At 24.8% G+C, this 18457-nt stretch overlaps 1 protein-coding gene across 1 annotated transcript in view; it reads left to right on the top strand.

Moving 5' to 3' along the window:
* Window positions 1-18457, top strand: part of LOC122513052 — a 253142-nt gene that overhangs the window by 13480 nt on the left and 221205 nt on the right. The window contains exon 2 of the mRNA XM_043629285.1: window positions 11477-11869. Within this exon, the coding sequence (XP_043485220.1) occupies window positions 11704-11869 (166 nt within the window). The 5' untranslated portion in view covers window positions 11477-11703. The remainder of the gene's footprint in view (window positions 1-11476; window positions 11870-18457) is intronic.

Genomic DNA, 18457 nt, shown 5'->3' with positions numbered 1-18457 from the left:
AAAATAATTGAATTCTTTATAAGGATTTTGTAAACATTGTTTTAAATAATTAATTTTTTTGAAATATACCTAATAAATTATTATGAAAATTAAATTTTAAATAATTGAATTCTTGTGGAAAACTTTATTTGTGTAAATAATTGAATTTTTCAATTAATTCATTTAAAATAGTACCTTATAAAAATAATTGAAATTCTTTCATGAGTTTTATTATTTATGAAAATACTTGAATTTCTACTTAGAATTTTATCAAAAATTTGTTTCAAAAATTGAATTTCCATGAAAAAATATTATTATTAGTGAAAGTAATTGAATTATTGCGAAGAATTGTATAAAAATTTTGTTAAATAATTGATTTTTTCGCAATTTTTTTGAAAATGCTATTCTAAATTAATTGAATTCCTGTGGAAATTTTATTATTTTATGAAAATAATTGAATTTTTGATGAATTTTATCAATTTTTTTTTTAAATAATTGAATTGTTTTGCAAAATTTTATGAAAACACTAGATATTAAAATTAATTGAATTTCGAATATTTTTTGAATATATTTAAATCGTTTTAAAGAATTTTATTATAATTTTTGAGAATAGTTTTTTGATTTCAGGTATTAGCGAATTTAAAGTTGCGGAAATTCTAAAAAAAACAGAAATATTAGCTTTTAGTGGTTGAAATCTAAAAAAAAGTACCCAAATAGTAGCATAACGTGAAAAAGTAGTAAATAGTAGGTTTTAGTAGATGAGTGCGAAGCCTGCCGTAGTCAAAATTCAGTAATTATGAAGGTTTAAAATATTTTTGACATTGGACACGGTTCAATATATTTTGAATTTACATATAGCTAAGAATTAAAAAAAAATTTTGTTTAAAAATATTCTTGTTTTTTCCCATGATCTCTAGATTTTGTCCATAGTTAAAAATTGTAAATTTTGTCATAGTCAAGGTTGGACCACCTTTAATGTTTGTTTATAACTTTTTAAAGGAAATATAGACGAAATTGGACTTTATAGTCAGGGTTGAAATTATGCTTCTAACTGTGATGTAATCATAAAAAAAATTTAAATAAATAAATTCTATTATTAATTCATTTGAATTTCAAAACAAAAAAAAACTTTTCAATTATAAAATGCTGTAACAGTTACAAAACACATTCACCAGTCAAACGGAGGCTATGCTATGCGCATAAAGCGAAAGTCTTACAAAAAGTGAAAATCATAAACAAGAAAAAATATTCTCATAATACAAGTTTATATAGGAGCAAATAAAGTGAAATATGAAAAGATTTCATTGTGAAAAAATGCACGTGTGAAAATATCAATAAATATGCAATATACTTGCAAAGAATACACCGCATGCATTATTATGTGTATAGAATATATCCACACAGTAGAAAGAGAGACAGAGAGAGAAAGAAAGGAACAGAGAGAGAGAGAACTTTTATGATTGGACATAAAATATCCAAATGAATTAACCTTCTTGCCCTAAAAGTCTCAAGCTATTATTTTCCTATATATATGTAACTCGAATATAACATTAATTCCTTCTGGGAATCTAAAGTTTTTACAACATACAATATCAAATATTTATTGTTCGAAAAATGACAAGTCGATGTGGCTATGAATAAACGATCGTTTTATTAAAAAAACATGTGTATAAAGAAGAAAGTTTTTTCTAAACCCAAAGAGCAATAAATTATGGAATACAAAATAAAAAGAAACAATAAAAATTAGTCACCCTTTTTTTTGATTTTTGAAAGAATTCAATTATGTGAACAGAATTTTATTAGATACAGTTGTTATTAACCACCAAAAAGATTGGAAACTGTCAAGTGAAAGGGAAGGAGGCAGCGATAAAAATTGGTTGGACAAAAAAAGAAAGACTATCAATTTAATCCTCACCGGATTTGGACCGCCACTTGAGATACTTGAGAATTTGACATTTAAAAACAAGTCTACAAGGTTGTGTGCTTTTTTTTTACCCCCTCACATTTTTCCTTGGAGACACTATATTCGTATATATATAAACAGGTCGTTTTTGTTTATGATACCCATAAAGCCATTTTTAGTTATATTGACGATTCGAAATTCGCCTTGGCACGGTGAGAAGATTGTGCGGGAAAAAAAAATTTTTATTTTTTTTTTTTAGCGATTGTGGTCAATTTGTGTATAATTATTTATATTTAAATAAAAGAAATTAACTTTTAAACGTTACTTAGTTTCTTTCTTGTTTTGCTTTTACTTTTTATTCTGAAAGTGTTACATAAATTTTGTTTTAAATGGATTGAAGTGGAATTCATTTGGTTTGAATGAATTTTTGAGGATGTTGTGCGTATAATAAAGATTTGGAGGCTCACATATATTTTAACTCGAGAAGCTTTACACGAAAAGTTGTTTTGATATTTCAAGATTAAAAAATTTCAATACTTTAACTTAGTTTTAACTTTAACTTTTCTTGTTGTATTTAGTTTTTGATACTAAGTTTTGTTTCTTTATGGTTTAGGTCTTGAAATGGTTTGAGATTTACGGTTACTAAGATGTACTAATTGCTTGTCTTACGATTTAAGTATAAAATATGCTTTATATTAAAGGATTCGATCTACGTATTAAGTATTTAAGTCTTGAGACTTACGGTTTACGAATACAAAGTTGTCTTAACACCTTAGGTCTTAACTTATTCCTTTAAGACTTGCAGAATCTGTATATTAAAACTTAAGCCTAAAGTAGTGTCTTAGATCTTAATGTTTACGGTTTACTTACAAAGTATAGAAGTCTTAATTATTATTAAGCTTATATTTTAATTTAATTGTTATACTTACGCCTTAAATATATTAACACTTAAATCTTAAGATTCACGGTTTACGTAAAATAAATCTTTCATCTTAATTATTACCCCCTAAGTCACAAATTTTCTTTATTTTATAACATAATTTATATAATTATATTTTATAATTTTATATAATTTATTATAATTTTATAGTCAAAGGCAAAAATAGTTTGGTCCGAAGAATTGTCAAAATGTATAAATTTTCAGGTTTTAAACTATTTTTTTTTTGTTGGACATGTTTTACTAGATTTTAACCATATCAGGGTAGCCACGAAACCTGGAAAATCTGAAAATGTCAGGGAATTTTATAAACCTTGAAAAAACCTGGAAAAGTCAGGGAATTTTGATTGGATTCCTGAAAAATTGTTGTTTTCTAAAGTTATTAGGTTTTTTTTGGTATTTAGAAAATATTAAATTTCTAGAATTCATAAGAAAGCTATGAATTTTTGTATTTATAAATTATTAAATTACCACAAATATTAATACAAAACCTTCAATTTTTTCTCTACTTCCGATAATAATTTCTTTTCAAATAACCTAATTCTTGAAGAACTATCATATGAAATTATATTACTCAAAAATTATTTAATAAATAATTTAACTTAAATATTTCAAAATTAATTGGATTTTAAAAGAGTTGCTAATTGTTATTTGTTAATTGTTTTTTTTTTTTTATTTTTTTTTTTATTTTTTTTTTAATTCAATTTTTTTATTTCTATTGAATTAGTTATTAAAAATAATGGATTTATAGAAGAATTTTAGTTAAATCACTAAAACAAATTAAATTTTGGAGAAGTTACGAACGATTTGCAGAAATTCAATTATGATCTAAAATTTTTTTTAATTTTAATTATCTTTATAAATAATAAAATTATTTTTAGAAATTCATAATTATGTTCAAAAATTCTAATAAAATTCTTGGCAAAAGAGGAACCGCAAAAAATGCCTGTTTTTTGCCCGTTTTTTGTACATCGACAATTATCACAAAACGTAAGTAAAAAAATTCGACCAAAAATCTTCTTAATCTGCGTGAAAATTGTAGTTGATCATAATTTTTGGTTTTTATTTAAGGGTAGCCAAACTCGTAATTCAACCCTCTAAAAATTGACAAATTATGAAATTCATACCACCATAAATTCAACAAAAATAATTAATTATTAACGGTAAAACTGATAAATAACGAAAATAAAAAATCCATTTCATAAAAAAACATTCTAAATTACCTAAACATCCTCAAAATGCTTTTCAACCCCCAAAAAACTACCCCTATTTGAAAAATTGACCAAAATAAACACAAAAAAATTATTACTCCGCAAAATCTTCACGAAAATTATAAATAAAATCAACTAACTAGTCAGACTTTAATTCCATGCTAGAGTTAATCAATCAACCCCAAAAAACTACCCCTTATTAAAAATTTTATTATATTCCACATTTAAAAAATTATTACTCCGCAAAATCTTGACGAAAATTATAAATAAAATCAACTAACCAGCAAGACTTTAATTCCATGGTAGAATTAATCAATCAACCCCCAAAAACTACCCCTAATTGAAAATTTTACTATATTATACATTTAAAAAATTTTTACTTCGCAAAATCTTAACAAAAATTATAAATAAAATCAACTAACTAGCCAGACTTTTATTCCATGGTAGAATTAATCAATCAACCCCCAAAAACTACCCCTAATTGAAATTTTACCATATAACACATTAAAAAAATTATTACTGCGCAAAATCTTGACGAAAATTATAAATAAAATCAACTGATCAGCCAGACTTTAATTCCATGGTACAATTAATCAATCAACCCCCAAAAACTACCCTTAATTGAAATTTTACCATATTACACATTTTAAAAATTATTACTGCGCAAGATCTTCACGAAAATTAGGAATAAAATCAACTAACTAGCCAAACTTTAATTCCATGCTACAGTTAATTAATCAACATCCAAAAACTACCCCTAATTGAAAATTTTACCATATTACACATTTAAAAAAATTTTACTCCGTAAAATCTTCACAAAAATAATAAATAAAATCAACTAACTAGCCAGAATTTAATTCCATGCTATAGAAGATCAATCAACCCCCAAAAACTACCCCTAATTGATAAATTGACCAAAATAAACAAAAAAAAATTATTACTTTCCAAAATCTTCATCAAAAATATAAATAAAATCAATTAACTAGTGAGACTTAATTTTCTTGCTAAAGTAGATAAATCCACCCCTTAAAAACTACCCCTAATTGAAAAAAATACCACAATACATATTAAAAAAATTATTACTCCGCAAAATCTTTACCAAAATTATAAATAAAATCAACTAACTAGCCAGACTTTAATTCCATGCTACAGTTAATCAATCAACCCCCAGAAACTACCCCTAATTGAAAATTTTACCATATTACACATATAAAAATCTTTATTCCGCTAAATCTTCACGAATATCATAAATAAAATCTATAACTAGCCATACTTAATTAACTTGGAAAAGTAGATTAAGCAACTCTTTAAAAACTACCCCTAATTAAAAAATTTACCATATTACACATTTAAAAAAATTTTACTCCGCAAAATCTTCACGAGAATTATAAAGAAAATCAACTAATTCGCCAGACTTAAATTACTTGCTAAAGTAGATTAATCAACCCTCCAAAAACTACCACTAATTGAAATTTTACCATATTACACATTTAAAAAATCATTACTCATCAATCTTTTCACAAAAATTATAAATTTTATCGACTAACTAGTGAATATTTTTCAGAGTAATTATTTTTTAAATGTGAAGATTTTGCGGAGTAAAATTTTTTAAATGTGTAATATGGTAAAATTTCAATTAGGGGTAGTTTTTGGGGGGTTGATTAATTCACTTTAGCAAGTAAATCAAGTCAGGCTAGTTAGTTGATTTTATTCATAATTTTCGTGAAGATTTTGCGGAGTAAAAAGTTTCTAAATGTGTAATATGGTAGAATTTTTAATAAGGGGTAGTTTTTTGGGGTTGATTGATTAACTCTAGCAGGGAATTAAAGTCTGGCTAGTTACTTGATTCTATTTATAATTTTCGTGAAGATTTTGTGTAAAAGAAATTTTTTAAATGTGTAATATGGTGAATTATTTAATTAGGGGTAGTTTTTGAGGGGCTGATTAATCTACTTTAGCAAGTAAATCAAGTCAGGCTAGTTAGTTGATTTTATTCATAATTTTTGTGAACATTTTGCGGAGGAAAAAGTTTTTAAATGTGTGATATGGTAAAATTTTTAATAAGGGGTAGTTTTTTGGGGTTGATTGATTAACTCTAACATGGAATTAAAGTCTGGCTAGTTAGTTAATTTTATTTATAATTTTCGTGAAGATTTTGAAGAGTAAAATTTTTCTTAATGTGTAAAATGGTTAAATTTCAATTAGGGGTAGTTTTTAGAGGATGATTGATTAATTCTACCATAGAATTAAAGTCTGGCTTTCCAGTTGATTTTATTTATAATTTTTGTGAAGATTTTGAGAAGTAAAATTTTTTTAAATGTGTAATATGGTAAATTTTTTAATTAAGGGTAGTTTTTAAGGGGTTAATTAATATACTTTAGCAAGTAAATTAAGTCTGGCTAGTTAGTTGATTCTATTCTTAATTTTCGTGAAGATTTTGCGCATTAATAATTTTTTAAATGTGTAATATGGTAAAATTTTCAATTAGGGGTAGTTTTTGGGGGTTTATTGCTTAATTCTACAATGGAATTAAAGTCTGGCTTGTCAGTTGATTTTATTTATAATTTTAGTGAAGATTTTGCGCATTAATAATTTTTTAAATGTGTTATATGATAAAATTTCAATTAGGGGTAGTTTTTGGGGGGTTGATTAATCTTCTATAGCATGGAATTAAATTCTGGCTAGTTAGTTGATTTTATTCTTAATTTTCGTCAAGATTTTGCGCATTAATAATTTTTTAAATGTGTATTATGGTAAAATTTCAATTAGGGGTAGTTTTTGGGGGTTGATTGATTAATTCTACCATGGAATAAAAGTCTGGCTGATCAGTTGATTTTATTTATAATTTTCGTCAAGATTTTGCGGAGTATTAATTTTTTAAATGTGGAATATAATAAAATTTTCAATAAGGGGTAGTTTTTTGGGGTTGATTGATTAACTCTAGCCTGGAATTAAAGTCTGACTAGTTAGTTGATTTTATTTATAATTTTCGTGAAGATTTTGCGGAGTAATAATTTTTTAAATGTGTAATGTGGTAAATTTTTTTAATTAGGGGTAGTTTTTGAAGGGTGGATTAATCTACATTAGCAAGGAAATTAAGTCTCACTAGTTAATTAATTTTATTTATAATTTTGATGAAGATTTTGGAGAGTAATAATTTTTTTTGTGTTTATTTTGGTCAATTTTTCAAATAGGGGTAGTTTTTTGGGGGTTGAAAAGCATTTTGAGGATCTTAAGGTAATTGAGATTGTTTTTTTATAAAATGGATTTTTTATTTTAGTTATTTATCAGTTTTACCGTTGATAATTAATTATTTTTGTTGAATTTATGGTGGTATGAATTTCATAATTTGTAAATATTTAGAGGGTTGAATTAGGAGTTTGGCTACCCTTAAATAAAAACCAAGAATTATGATCAACTACAATTTTCACGCAGATTAAGAAGATTTTTGGCCGAATTTTTTTACTTACGTTTTGTGATAATTGTCGATGTACAAAAAACGGGCACTTTTTGCGGTCCCTCTTTCAATTATTTTCAAAAATTTACCTTAATTTAATGATTTTCAATATCTACTATTTTAATAAAGTTTTACTTAGTAAACTAAAGTTTATTAAGTTTTAATAAAGTCCTTGAAAAAAATACCGAAATAAAGTTTTACAAAACAACTCAATTATTTAAAAAAAAATTTAATAACATTTTACGCAAAAATTTAATTATTTTCATAAAATAATAACAATTTCACAGATATTTATATAGCGTGAATTTTTAGAAATAATTGATTTTTGAAAAGTATTCAAATTAAAATATTTGAAAATTTGAATTTTTCATAATTTGAATTGTTAATTTTATATAGAACTAATTTTTATTGAAGAATTTTAATTTCAATTCTGTTAAAATTAGTTAAATTCTTTTAATATATATTTAACTATAGTTATTGGAAATAATGGATTTATAGAAGAATTTTAGTTAAAAGCACTACAACAAATTGAATTTTGGAGAAGTTACAAATGATTGCAGAAAATCAATTATTTTCAAAAGTAATAAAATTCTACGAAAACGTTTACTTATTTTCATAAACTGACTTACAAATAATAAAAATTTCACAGACATTCAATTCTTTACAAATTTTTTATAAGTTTATTTTCAATAATTCAAGTACTTAAGAAAAATCAAATTTTTTTACAGGATTCAATTATTTTTAATACAATTTTAATCGAATTTCTAGAAAAATGAAATTATTCTTAAAAATTGTTTTAAAGTTCGTGAAAAGAATTTAATATTTAAAAAATTGTTTAATAAAATTCTTGATCAAAATTCAATTTTTTGAGAAACATTCAATTATTCAATAAATTATTTATTTTTAAAATTTAAATAATTGAACTCTAGTAGAATTTTCTAATAATAAATTCATATAAAATAGAATTTCAGTTAAAATGTTATATACCTAATAATTGAATATTAAAAGCCTTATAGCGTAAATTTTTAGAAACAATTGAATGTTGAAAATGGTTAAAATATGGATATTTTAAGGGTTTAAAATATTTTTGATATTGACCATGGTTCACTAGTTTTTTACTATAATCAAAATTTAGAAATTTTGTGTGTTTAAATTTTTTTAAATATTTTTATAATTTTTTATTTTGTTGAATGGTTCACTAGATTTTTCCCATAGTCAAAATATAAAAATTTTAAGGTTTTAAATTATTTTTGCCTTTGACCATATAGTCAAAATATAAAAATTTTAAGGTTTTTAACTATTTTGCCTTATATTTGTCCAAGGTTCGATATATTTTGGACTTATAGCTAAAAAATTAAAAAAATGTTGTGTTCAAAAATATGTTCTCGTTTTTTCCTAAGATTTTCTAGATTTTAGATTTGGCCGCATAGTTGAAAGTTGTAAATTTTCGAATACTTAATAGTATTTTTACTAATATTTTTTCCATATTTCACGCGTCAATAAAATAGAATCTATATAAATTTCTCTTTCAATAAAGTATAAAAAAAAAACTTTCAAAAAAATGTACCTACTAATTTCAATTTTATAAATTCTCCACTGAAAAGTGAAAGGGACAGATTCAAAATACAAATTAGTTTTGTTCCACGTATATAAACTAACATAAAAATAAACTAAACGATCATCTTCTAAATAGAACTGTACACCATAATTCATTTCACAGTTCTTTGAACATTCGAACGATTGATGGAGAAACATTCCTAATTTAAATATGGTGGAAGACACATGTAACTCGATCAGGCAATAAAAGACATCAGAGGAAAGGGGTTACGAGGGAAGTCAAATACGGAGAATTCCGACGCATTGTAATAAAGTTCAGAAAGGCGTGTAAAATATCTTAATGTCACTTTCAATGTCCCCCGGGACCGGGCTGGGTGCAACTTATTCTTTCTCAAGTAGGCCACCACTTCTTTTCATATATTTTTAAATCTGAACCAAAAGTATTTTATAATATCTCAAATTCAATCCAAAAACTTGACGAAATATGTGTCATTTCACAAATTTTAAAATGGCGGATCCAATATGGCGGCCAGAGTAAAATTTTAGGCGTTTAAATGAATTCAATGAATCAATGCATGAGTCAATGTTATATAAAGCAATATAGGAATTATTACCATACAATATTAACACAATATTGTCAATATTACAGTGCAATATTGTTACCATAGCTATACTCGAGTGCTTTTATATATATATTTAGCGAGAGGGGGGAGAGTGTCTATATATGCGCGGATCAATTCCAAATATGGGTTTTCACAGCGCAGAATCTTAATCCCCGCCCATGATCGCAAACTATGTGTATTGTCTCATTTAAATCTGGCGTGTTCGAAGGGGGCTACGGACAAATAAAGAGCTTGAATTACAGTCTCACGCGCATGTGCCGCGAACCCGTGTCGTAGGAAGATGGCCTTGTGAGATGACCCCCATTGTCTTCAAGGGCGAGATGCCTGGCCCTCAAATGAAAAAAATGTCTGATGCATCTTAATTCGTAGACTCAATGCAAATTCCCCTTGCGCGCCCACTCTTATCTCCCCTGCAAAAAAATAACTTTCAATCATAAAAAAATTTTAATCAGGGTCAAACCATTATAATTCGAATATAAAATCGTTGCGGTCTAATTTTTTTTAAATAAATTGATACTTTTTAGAAATGAATCTGTATGATCTCTGGAGAACGAAATGAAAAGAAATATGTTAAAATATTTATTAGTTTTCTTAAAATATGAGTGTAAAGTGGTCAGTGGAGAAGGTGCGAAAAAATGCGGCACTTTTTTAGTAATTAGAAAATATTTAAAAAAGGATAGAAAAATACTTAAAACTGCAAAAAGATTTATTGATTCATGTTTAAAATTAGTTGATTTATTATTATATTCTCATTTTTAATAATAAAACTACAGTGAAAATATAAAAATAATTGATAAAATATGTTTTTAAAGTCGATCCGCCAAATAACCTATAATTTTGATGTTTTTATCATAATTAATTACGAGAAAGTGGAATTATTGAATTAAATCAAAACTCACCTAATGTAGAGTATTTTTGATGAACTTTCAGGATTTCTTATCACTTTTTTAATTTTTCCTTTAAATATATACAAGAAATATTAAGTTAAAGGTATACGCGATTTCTGAATTATTTTCAAAAATTGTAACTTTTTTGACTTTTTTTCCAAACATTGGAACAATTAGTTTTTTTAATATATTATACTAATGATTAGGAGTAAAGAAAATTATGAGTAATGTTAATTCGAAAAAGTTAAAATTATTTTGAAAAACATTTATAAGAAAAAAGTTTTATAACAAATGATATTTCGAAAAAAATAAAATTTAGAAACTTTAAAATATAGAACATTTACACATTATAAAAAAATATTATTAGGAACAATAAATTTTTTAAGAATTGGTAATTCGGTAATATTTGAATTATATTGAATAATAATTCGTGAATATAATTATTATAATTATTAACAAATCTATAAAATAATATTTATCAAAATTGACATTTCGAAAATAAAAATATTAGTGTAAATAAGAAATATAAAAAATAATAGTTTTTAGAAATGATAATTCAGTTATTTGAAGATAATAAAAAATTTTCTTTCGCAGTATTAAACATTCTGTTAATTAGTCATTCAAGAAAATAATGTTTTTGACAATTATTCTTTCGATTAAAAGAAATTATAATTAATTCTTTATTTGATAAAAAGAATTTCGATAAAATAAAGATTCGGAAAATAAAAATTGGGGAGTTTTCATGCGTCTCCTAAAAGTACCTATAAATTATTTTTTAAAATTAGACCGCAACGACTTTATTTGAAATATAATTGTCTTGACCCTCTTATAAATTTATTTTTCCAATTTATAATTTTTAAGATTATTTTTTTTTCTAAATTTCTTCGTGAAAACAATTTTTTACAATAGTTAAATTTTCCAGGTTTTGGAGAAACGAGGATAAAATTGTGAGTACAAATAGAAAAAGAGAGAAGGAAGTGAGGAAAGAAAGAAAGAAAGAGATAGGAAGAAAATTTAAAAGCGAGGGTGGCAAATTGAGATATAAGCTTGGCGGATCTTGAGTGGGGGCAAAAAGGAGAAAGAGAGATAGAGAGAGAGAGAAAGGCCACCTGTTATGAGTGGACGTAAACATATAAAGAGACGGAAAAGATGCCCGAGGTCCAGCGTACGGACTCACTGAGATCCGCCATTGAGGGAGAGGCGTCCCATCCAACCGAAAAAATTGATTCGCTACACGACGCTACTTACCCTTCCGGTTGGAAGCCCACTGAGAGGAGTGTCTCCTTCAATCGAGACGTCCACGTCAAGAGGATTGGTGAGTCCATATGCAAAAATCGCACTACAAAAAAAAAAAAAATGTATTGTGAACCAAAAAAAAAATTTTTTTTTTTTAAAATACGCTGCTTGACTAATGAACCAAATCCATTGTTTTTCACCTGTTTTCCGCTTTTCAAATTTTTCAATGATCAAAATTACGAAAAATTCGTTTCAAATCATTTGAAGTGCAATTTTGTAATTACTTTTAAAAAATTAATTAAATTTGTATTTTCACTTTCATTTTTTAACTTTGATACATTTTTTGTTTACTTTTACATCCACCTTGATAGATTTCCACTTTCATATATCTTTTTTTCATTTTAACTTTTATCTCCTTTTTCGTTTTGATAGTTTTTTATTTTCACTTTTTTATTTTCATATTTTTTAGGTGAAAATGAAAGTGAAAATAAAAGTCTTCATTTAAACTATGCCAAAAAAAAAGAAGAAGCGCGTGAAATTTAAAATAAAAATTCGATGTGAACCTAATAAGAGAAGGAATCAAAAAATAAATAATATAATAAGAAAAAAAAATAACGAAATTAATTGTAAAATTACAAAAATAATATAGAATAAAATTACAAAATTGCACTTCCAAATGTCGTTGATGGACTTTTCCGAGAAATCTGACCTAACCTTGTGACCTACTTCCAACTATTGTTTGTTTGTTTGTTTGTTTTTTTCCTGTGTGACTTGAAGCTTTGTAATGCCAAACTAAACAAGATCTTTTGGATCAAAGTTCGTGTGTTAAGCAGCGTCACGCTACCAGCTCCACGCGAACTTGAACCTAACTTCTAACTTGTCTTTTAAAAAAAAAACTCGACAACGAGTCAATTTATTCATTTAACACAAAATAATAATATTAATAATAATAATATTAATCAAAATAATGATAATAATAAATAATAATAATAATCAAAAGCCTAACGCCACTAATGGCACGATTTTAATATTTTTTAAATTCTGATGCTGTTAGAAATATTTCACTTTTTTCTTATCATAAATTCAACCCAATAACACGGAATATTCTATTAATATTTCTGGAATATATCATTCGAACATTGGGAATATTCTATTGAAATATTAAAAATCTTCCATTGGAATATTAGGAATCTTTTATTGCAACATTAGGAATATCCATTAGAACATTAGAATATTAAGAATAATCCATTATAACGATAGGAATATTCCATTGGAATGTTAGGAATATTTCATTGCTTTAGAACTATTCCATTAGAACATTAGACAATTTTTTACACAATTTTTACAAATTTTTTTATTTTTTTTTATTTATTTATTTATTTTTTTTTTGAATTACACCCAAAATTTATTCTATCATCCTGAAAAATAAATTTTAAATCTAACTTTTTATATCATTAATACATTCGCATTCTGTAAGGGGAAAAAGTTCAAAAAGTTTTAATTAAAACCTCAAGGGAAACAACAAGAAAAAAAAGAAATTTGAAAAAAAATCGTTTCAACTCCTATTAAAAACAATTATTGCTAAAAGTATAAAAGGACTTATTATAAATTGACTATTATTATTTTTATTTAAGGGAAACTAAAAGATATATCTAACGATGCATCAGTAAGTTTAAAAGATCATTGACCTTTTTGTATGTTCAGCTCAGTAATATCATTAATCAGTCTTTCGTTCTAATGATTTGTGAATGTCTGCCTTCTTGGCTGTTGACTATTAAATTGTTTCTTGTTTCATTCGTTTTGTTTCACATGGGGCTCGTGCTGGTATTGTAGTGTGTTTATGTGCAGGACTCAGCAATTCTTCTGTTGCTAATTGCTAATTTTTATTAACTCCTTTAAAAAAAATCCATATTTTCATTCACAAAATTATATCATTGTCATTTTAATTGCGTCTCATTCATACTTTTTTTTATTTATCTTAGTTTCTAAATGTATTACCTCATGTCTTGTCAAAATATAATCGATAATATTTTACGTGTTATACTATTAATGCAACTATATAATTAAATTTTTATTTTGACTTTAATTTTCACTTTGATTTTGACTTTGACAAACATTTTCATTTTCACTTTGGGTTTGAAATTGATTTTGACTTTGACTTTGACTTTCACTTCGACTTTCACTTTCAATTTGAGTTCAATTCTCACTTTGATTTTGACATTGATTTTCACTTTGACTTTGACTTTAATTTTGAGTTCAAATTTCACTTTAATTTTCACTTTGATTTTCACTTTCATTATAAATTCAATTTTACGACTGAGTTCGGCTACATTTTTAACTATATCAAGAAATAATGATTTAAATCTCCAATAAAATTATTTTTACGGTAATTTTTGAGAGGAATTCAATGGTCATAAAATAAAATCGGTAAGAAAATATTTTCACCCTATTTGAATTTTTCTTAAAAATTGATAGATTTTATAATCCATTCGTAATTTTATAGATAATGTTTTTGTTAGCCAGAAAAAAAATTAACGAATAAAAAATTTGATTTACACTACTTTTAAAGCAGTTTTTCGAAAAAAATATTTGTTTTTAGGTTAAAAATGATAAAATACACCTTTTATTCAATTTTTTTATATGGAAATTCACTTGTTTATTATTCAAATTAATTTCAAATCATAATTTTATCATAAGACTTATGATAAAATTATTATATAAACAAAAAAATTTCCATATAAAAAAATTGAGTAACAATGGAATTTTTTAGCATTTTCGACCTAAAAACAATATTTATTTTTAAAAAAATACTTCAAAAATAGTAAATATGATTTTTTTTCATTCGGAAATTTTTTTGTGGATATTCAAAAAAATTTTCTAAAAAATTGCAGATGGATTTTAAATTCTATCAATTTTTGAGTGAAAAAAAATTCAAAAAGAGGTAAAATATTTTGTGACTGATTTTTTTTATGACCATTGCAATTTCTAACTATATAACTACTATATATATTTAAATCTTCCATAAAATTACTTTTGTTAATTTTTTCAGAGGAATTCAGTGGTCAGAAAATAAAATCGGACAGAAAATATTCTCACCTTATTTGGATTTTTATTTTCCTTAAAAATTGTAAGATTTTAAAGTCCATCCAACATTTTTTAACATTTTTTTTTTTAAAACATTGTTTTTAGGTTGAAAATGCTAAAAAATACCAATTTTATTCAATTTTTTATGTGGAAATTCTCTTGTTTATTTTTCAAACTAAAAATTTGAAATCATAATTTTATCATCATTTCTCTATACTTATTTTCTACTTTTTATTTTAAAAAATTATGATTTGGAAATTAGTTAGAAAAAAAAACAAATTGAATTTCCATATAAAAAAATTCAATAAATTATGATTTGGAAATTAGTTAGAAAAAAAACTAATTGAATTTCCATATATGAAAAAATTCAATAACAAATAACAATTGTATTTTTTTAGCATTTTCGACCTAAAAAAAATATTTTTTTTTTAAAAATGCTTAAAAAACAGTAAATATGAATTTTTTCCTTCGGAAATTGTTTTTGTGGATATTCTAAAAAATTACAGATAGATTTTAAATTCTATCAATTTTTGAGTAAAAAAAATTCAAAATGACGCAAAATATTTTCTGACCGATTTTATTTTGTGACCGTTGAAATTTCTAACTATATCAGAAAAATCATTTAAATCTTCCATAAAATTACTTTTGTTGCAATTTTTTCAGAGGAATTCTATGGTCAGAAAATAAATTAGGGCAGAAAATATTCTGACCCCATTTGGATTTTTATTTCTCATAAAAATTGAAAGATTTAAAAATCCATCCATAGTTTTGTAGAAAATAAGTTTTTGTATCCACAAAAAAAAATTGCCGAATGAAAAAATTGATTTTTACAATTTTTGAAGTATTTTTTTTTAATGAAAACATTGTTTTTAGGTTGAAAATACTAAAAAATATCATTGTTATTGAATTTTTTTATATTGAAATTCACTTGTCTTTTTTTCTAACTAATAATTTCAAATCATAATTTTATTTTTATTTTTTTATTTTATTTATTTATTTATTTTTTTTTTATTTTTTTTTTATTTTTGTATATTTTCTATTCTTTATTTTTAAAAAATTATGATTTGAAGTTAGTTAAAAAAAGCAAGTGAATTTCCATATTAAAAAATTGAATAACTATGGTATTTTTTAGTAATTTCAAGTTTTCAACCTAAAAACAATGTTTTCTTTAAAAAAAAAGCTTCAAAAATTGTAAAAATCTATTTTTCATTTGTTAACTTTTTTTTGTAGATACAAAAACATTTTGTACAAAATTATGGATGAATTTTAAAATCTATCAATTTTTAAGAAAAATAAAAACTCAAAAAGTGACAGAACACATCTTCTGACCGATTTTATTTTCAGACCATTGATTTCTTCTAAAAAAATTACTACAAAAATAATTTTAATGCATATTTAAATCAATTTCTTGATATAATCTTTAAATTTAAATTAGTAAAAATGTTTACTAATTTGAATTAGTGGCTGACTTTTTGCTTTTGAATTAGCAAAGTTTACTAATAAATATAGTAATTTCTACTAAATTGTTAGTAAACTTTACTAATTCAATAGCTAAAAGTCAGTCACTAAGTTCAATTAGTAAACATTTTTAATATTTAAAATTTAGGGAGCAGTTAAAAATCGAAATCTTTTCTTAAATGTTGATTTGAAACATTTTTTTTACGATTTTGTCTTTTATTTCTACTCTAACTTTCACTGTGTCTCCTTTCATACAAAGTCAAAATTAAAATAATTAAAGTATAGTTAAACGTCCTTAAAATTTCAAGAGAAAAAAATCGAAATTTAATTATAGAGTTGTATACCAAAAATATGAATCTTATGTATGTTTTCTTCTTTTATAGTTTAGTTCTCTAAATTTTTATATTCATTTTCCGAAAATTTAAAGAAAAATCGGATCAGCTTACACAATTTTTTTCACATATAACATTAAAAAAATCTTATATTATACTTTATTCGTTACCAAATATCAAAAAATCCAATTTCTAGTTGAGTAACGCGGAAACATGTTCTTTTTTTGTTTTTAGTAATTACGCGGAAAAAAAGTACTAATCGTCTTTAAATTATATATAATAAGAGTGTAAGGGAACCCGTTTATTAGCGAATTCCTGACATTTGTACCCATATTTGTATCCCGTTTTCTTATACTTATGACTTAGTGCCTACGAAAAAGTCAGACCGACTATATATATATTGCTAACAAGTAGAGCAACGTAAATGACAGGTTGTCATGAGTTATCATTTCAAAAGAGATATTTATCAAACTCAAATTCAGAAACGGAATATATTACGGTCTTTTAAAACAGAAAACGAATTAACATTGTGTCTCATTCTCATTATACATATATACATATACAAATATACACGAAAAGAGTCGATTTTCAAAGACCGACAAATTGACTTTTAATCGACGATTTCCTGATCTTTCTTTTTACAGATTTACAACCGACAATTTATCCTATATATGTATATATATACCAACACAATATATAAACAGAAAATGTTTACGTAACAAAATGAGTGAAAACCAAAGTGAACATCCTGTAGTGGCAATTTCTACCTTATTCCGCCAGTGGAAAATTAATGGGCACTAAATTCAAGTAACTATCGCGAAACTGGCATTTGTATTACTTTATAGTGACATACATGGAGTTTACGAGCACTCTGGACACACGCGGTAGGTACGTCCTTGATTTGTCCATTCGCGATAACTCAATTTGAAAAAAAAATAAATATATGTTTATACATACACTCAAAAAAAAAACTAGTAGATTTGACTACTTTTTAACTACCCTGAGTGATTCAATAGGTCCTCAACTGAATTTAAAAATTTATATTTACTACCGAAAGTAGTAAAAAGAACTAAGAATTTAGTTGATGTAATTAGATTTTGTAGTTGTTTTTGCAATTTAACTACTTTTTTTAGTTATATAAACTATTATTCTTCAACTATATTCAAAGTAGTAAAATCAACTACACAAAAATTGTTAGTAAAACTAAAAAAGTAATTAATTTGACAACTTTCAACTCAACTAGGTAATAGTAGTTAAAGATTTCGACCGAATTTTTTTCAGTGTAGAGAAACAATAAAGGATGCGGTTAAATGGATGACAATGGGAAATTAGGCACCTGGAAAAATCACGAGTTGTTTATGTATATCTTTTTTTCTTTCACGCTGACAAAGCAGAATGTAAATATTTTGACTTTTGTCGTGTGATGACTTTTTTTTATAAATAGATACGTTTCAGTCAAGAAGCTTGTATAGTTGAATGACAAATGAATTCAACGTATATTATTGTACTCTAATTTTATTTTTATTTTCGACTTAATGGTCCTTAAGAGACCTTCAAATTTAAATAATCATGAGTCACTATGTATGTTCACTGGTGAAAAAAAGGAATAAGTTGTCTTTACTGCGTGTTTCTAAGGTCAAAGGAAGGAGCAAAAAAAACAATCTCTCTATACCCCTCAGTATTTAGTTATCTTCATTTATTGCTTTTTCCAGTTTGTTTCAAGATGTAAAATAATCTTGTAATTTTAAAAATTACTCTCGATATCTTACTACGTTTTTGTATTTAGTGGAAAT

This window comes from Leptopilina heterotoma, unplaced genomic scaffold (genome assembly GCF_015476425.1).
Source record: "Leptopilina heterotoma isolate Lh14 unplaced genomic scaffold, ASM1547642v1 Lhet_131, whole genome shotgun sequence".
Classification (NCBI taxonomy): domain Eukaryota; kingdom Metazoa; phylum Arthropoda; class Insecta; order Hymenoptera; family Figitidae; genus Leptopilina; species Leptopilina heterotoma.
The sequence above is the reverse complement of the archived record's forward strand: the minus strand, read 5'-3'. Positions and strand labels throughout refer to the sequence as shown.